The 4,455-nt window shown below is 37.5% G+C and overlaps 1 protein-coding gene across 2 annotated transcripts; it reads right to left on the reverse strand.

The window, feature by feature from the left end:
* Nucleotides 1–252: 252 nt before the first annotated feature.
* On the reverse strand, nucleotides 253–4,037 carry LOC111372780 (protein indeterminate-domain 5, chloroplastic-like). Of its 2 annotated transcripts, none has more exons than XM_022995185.1 (4): nucleotides 3,894–4,037; nucleotides 3,405–3,681; nucleotides 2,857–3,253; nucleotides 253–1,489 (listed from the first exon to the last, which is right to left on the reverse strand). In XM_022995185.1, exons 2-4 carry the CDS (start codon nucleotides 3,559–3,561, stop codon nucleotides 277–279), a joined length of 1,767 nt encoding a protein of 588 aa, XP_022850953.1. In that variant the 5' UTR covers nucleotides 3,562–3,681; nucleotides 3,894–4,037; the 3' UTR covers nucleotides 253–276. The 2 variants fall into 2 exon arrangements, with proteins under 2 accessions (XP_022850953.1, XP_022850954.1); XM_022995186.1 differs by lacking the exon at nucleotides 3,894–4,037 and adding an exon at nucleotides 3,813–3,830.
* Nucleotides 4,038–4,455: the final 418 nt, after the last annotated feature.

Raw genomic sequence — 4,455 nt, forward strand, 5'->3', positions numbered from 1 at the left:
AAGGTTCATTTTTTTAGCTTAAGTTTAATAAGTAAGTATTTGCGTTCAAGCGCAAATAAGGAAAATAAGGACTACAATGCGAAAACACTCAAGAAAACAACTGACCCACTCCAAATAAGACTGACAAAAACAAAAAGTAAAGATTCGTGTGAATTAAATTCCCATTCTTCTTCTTATTTTCCTTCTTTTTTTTTTTTTAATACTGAAATCATGGCAAAAAGCAAATTATTTGACGCACCTGTACTTTCATGCTTTCTCTCGTTCATATATTTTTCTTCATTGAAAGTGCCCGCCTCCGAAAGGTTGGTTTTTCGGCGCAGTCTTTCCTTCTGAATCCATAGAGCTCAAAGTCATGCCATGTTGCTGTTCTCTCTGCCCAAATCCACCACTTACATTTCTCACTATCTCCCCAACGAGCCCGACTCCAAGAAAATCTCTCGTCAATCTACCTTGCTCCATGTTGCTGAAACTTGGACTCTGGCGTTTCTCCAATGGCTGCTCAAAGCTGAGTTTATTGGTCGTGCTGTATCCTCCATAGTCATTCTCTTGTTCATTACCACCATATGGATGAGTGTTGATCCCTACGGGGTTGCCTCCGAAAATGGATGAATTTCCACCAGTTATGGAACTCATTAGGTCATTGAAATGATTCCCATTATTCTCCCCGAAGATCGTTCCAAAGTTAGTCGCGGAATGAAGAGGATAATCGCATTTTGTGACGCTTGAGGATGAGGTGCCGAAGCTTTTCAGCAGTGAAGCACTGGTGTTGCTTGTTGTCGAACCCAGTTGAGCAGCCTTCTGAAGAAGTGCAGTTGCAGACATTTGTGTCGCACTGATTGACTGGCTTTGAAGGGATGAGATGTAGAGGGAAGGAATAGAAGCACTCATGTGATCAGTATTCATGAGATTACCTGCAGAGAAAAGGCTGGATCCTTCTCCGCCTCCAGTGCCACTGGAATGTCCATTGTTGAAATGATTGGGAAACAATAAGGATGAAGATATGTTACTGCTGTTATTGCTGTTGCCAATGCTATCGTTATTGTCGATGCCACTAGTGTTCGAAAAGAAGCTGAGGTTAAACAGACTGGTTGTTGACGAAGATGAGTTGGGATTTTTCTGAAGTTCAGGAAGTTGCAATAGGCCATGAAGTGACTTATTCGACGGTAGCCCATGTGAAGATTGACTATCATGGCTCGATTCGGGCAGGAAGAGAGCTGAAGAAGGCAATGTTTGGGAAGGCTGAAAGGTTGAGCCAATGAGGGTATCGAATTGGCCAGATCTTCCACTACCCAAGTGTAGTAAATCAGCTGATATTGCTTGCTGCTGGTTTTGATCATGTCCGGTGGACATTTGGGAGATGCCTAAGCTCATGTTGCTACTGCCAAATAAATGGCTGCCAATGCTTCTTAATGAGGTTGGATTGAGGTTTCTTGCACTCTCTTGAGCAAGTGCATCGCAGAAGGCCCTATGGGTGATGAAACTGTCACGCCTGCAACAATATGATCATTAGGCGAATTTGCCACTTTGCCAGAAGAAATTTTACAGATACAGTGACATTATCGGAGGTGGCAACAGATGCTTTGATGAAAAAATTGACTGTGTTTAAAACATTCCACTAACAGAATGCCACTTGTTATTATGACAAGGATTATCTCACGTATCATGACTCCCATTAGACAGCAGTTGCACAATTTTTCTTTTGAAAAAACAATCGATCGGTGAGGTAAATCTCCATCTCAACAGTATCATTAATTAGGGTTCACTAAGAAACAAGAATTATACAAGGGTTTTTTCGCTCGAACTGATTAAAACAAATAAGAGGGTAAAACAAATTTAATTTTATAATATAAAATAACCTTGTTTTATTACATAGTCTTGAACTGGAGAATCCTTATAGATTATAGTTGGTAGAATAAGTTTGAAATTTGTAGATAGTTTATCACTTTCAGAAATATATATAGTGAAAAAATTGAGAATGAAAATGTTAGGTGACAGAATTTCTAAAATTCTTTAATGATTAATCAATCAACAAAGTCCTACCATAAGTTTTGTAAAATAAAAAAAACTTGCAGAATCATCATATGGTGAAAATAATCAATCAAACAGTCATTTAGGTATTGAATTAAAGTACTCCACAAGTTAAGAACACAAATCCTGGTACCAAAAAAATAATAATAATAAAAATAGAAAAAAAAAATCGAGAACACTGCTTCAAAACCAAATAATTGCATTATGTCACTGTGTATGTATGTGACTGAGAGGTGATAGATGAATTAGATTATAGTCTCAAAATGTTATCATGAAAAGTGTTATCTGCAAGAATACAGACCTAAACGAATCTAGCCAACCCATAAGAGAACAAACCTGGTAAAGATTAAACTTTTACACACTGATGAATAAGTAAAAAAAGTTAAAAACCTCAATGGGACAAAGGATGGTTGTCCCCATGAAGGCAAGGTAGAGAGATATACATGTGTTTTTTTGACAACCATGGCGTTTTTTCCAAAGATAAATTCACGTGCAGTCATTTTTTTCCACAAAGGATCCAAAAACAAGAGAAAATCAAAACTCAACCAAAAGTTTATGCAGAGATAGAAAGAAAGGGCCATTTTCATGAGAATCTGTAAGCGATTAAAAAGACTTTTTACTTGATATAATCAAAAGCCCTAAAAGGCTAAAACCGAAGAAGACAAGCGTTTCTCTCTTTACCTCTACATCTGTGTAAGAATTCCAGGTTCACTTACTTAGCATCTTTCTTGAATGAAATCGAAACCAACCCAACAAATTAATAACTACAGTGTAAAGAAGTGAGTTAGCTTAGAAACCCAGATCGATATGATTTATGATTAATTTTACCTTGAGAAAAGAGTGCCACAGTCACATCTGTACTCTCTAGTACCACAGGTTTTTGAGTGAGCTTTCCAATCAGAATGTACTGCATATTTCTTAGAGCACTTTTCGCACTTGAACTTCTTCTCTCCATGTTTTCTTGAGTAATGCTTCTTAATACCAGTGAGGTCTCCAAGTGCTCTTGAATGGTCATGGTGTACACATGTGGGCTCTGGACACAAATACACCTTACGCTTAACCTCTTTTGTTGTCTTCTGCTTTAGTTTCCAAGGCAGGTTGTGTCCTCTTCGGTGCAGTTGAAGGTTTTGCTCCCTTTGAAACCCTTTGTTGCAAACCTCACAAAGGAATCTGTTTGTAGCCATTAGGGTCTTGGGAGATAGTGCTATCACCTCTGCATCTAGATCTGTTATCAAATTTTATTTTTTTATTTTTTTTGAAAAAAAAATAATAATAAATCCATTTCAATTCTTGTTTAAACCATTCAAATTTAGGGTTTTCTTGAAATGAAAACTGAAAGCTTATCAGATAATTGGATTCAAGTTTTTGGTACTTGCTTGACGTTCCAGGCTGATTTTTTCTTCTCTTTGGCGGCGGGGGCGGTGGAGCGGTTGATGAAGATGGTGCTGATGAATGATTTTGTTTCATCTGATTCTGTTCTTGGTCTCTCATTGCAAGAAAAGGTGCCGCTGCTGATGAAGAAGAAGCTGCCATTGAATCAATCCCTTGTCGTACTAATTAATCAACCCCGTCAATATATATTCACATGCAATTTGAGAACTTTCCAAATCTTATCCCAGAATTCATGAACAACTTCTTCTTCTCAACTCCTAGCTATATATGCAAATTAATCAAAAAGTAAAACCAAAAACATATCATCCGAACTACACACATATATATAAGCAACCAAAATCAAGCAAAATATTAAAAGAGAAAGAGAGAGAGAGAGAGATGCATATATCAACCCATGGCTGGCTAGCTAGAGCTAAAAATGCTATCTTCCTTTTTCCTTAAATGAAATGAAGTTTTCGAAAAAGATGCCGTACTCAGGTTCATCTATATGCCTTGCTGTCAAGCCCACACAAACACACACATATCCACAGCATTTATTTCTTGTTTCCCTCTTTTTCTTTCATAAATTTTTCTCATCTTCTATAATCAAAACACGCAAAAATAAGTAGAGAGAGAAAACGAGAGAGAGAGGCAGCAGAAGGGGGGAAGGTGGGGGTGCAGCAACGCTTTCAGGCTGAGCCCACGACCCATAGTGTGTCCATATGCGGCGAAGGATTGGGTCCACCGCCTGTACGTCATTGCCTCCGTTCTCTTTTCTCTCTCTCGTTTCAGTATCTTTTTACTTGCTTTTGGACAAATATATCTTCGTCACCCCTGCACGGTAATAGAATTTAAATAAATTTAAATATTAACAATAGTCAAGCTTATTATACCAAGAATTATTAAATATTCTCCAATGCTAATTAGAATATGTGTAAAATTTGTGGTCGATATAGATGTTATGTTTTCATCCAAACAAAACACAACAAACGAACGTTGATTAGGTAAGAAATTATGGAACCTGATGGCTTAAGAACAGGCATATATAGTAACATT

Source organism: Olea europaea, unplaced genomic scaffold (genome assembly GCF_002742605.1).
Source record: "Olea europaea var. sylvestris unplaced genomic scaffold, O_europaea_v1 scaffold1025, whole genome shotgun sequence".
NCBI classification, from domain to species: Eukaryota; Viridiplantae; Streptophyta; class Magnoliopsida; order Lamiales; family Oleaceae; genus Olea; species Olea europaea.

Coding starts and splice junctions, on each gene's coding strand:
- LOC111372780 (XM_022995185.1), bottom strand. CDS start 3,561: ATGGCAGCTTCTTCTTCATCAGCAGCGGCACCTTTTCTTGCAATGAGA. Junction 3,254..3,404: donor AAATCAGCCTGGAACGTCAA/GCAAGTACCAAA, acceptor ATTTGATAACAG/ATCTAGATGCAGAGGTGATA. Junction 1,490..2,856: donor TGTGGCACTCTTTTCTCAAG/GTAAAATTAATC, acceptor ATATTGTTGCAG/GCGTGACAGTTTCATCACCC.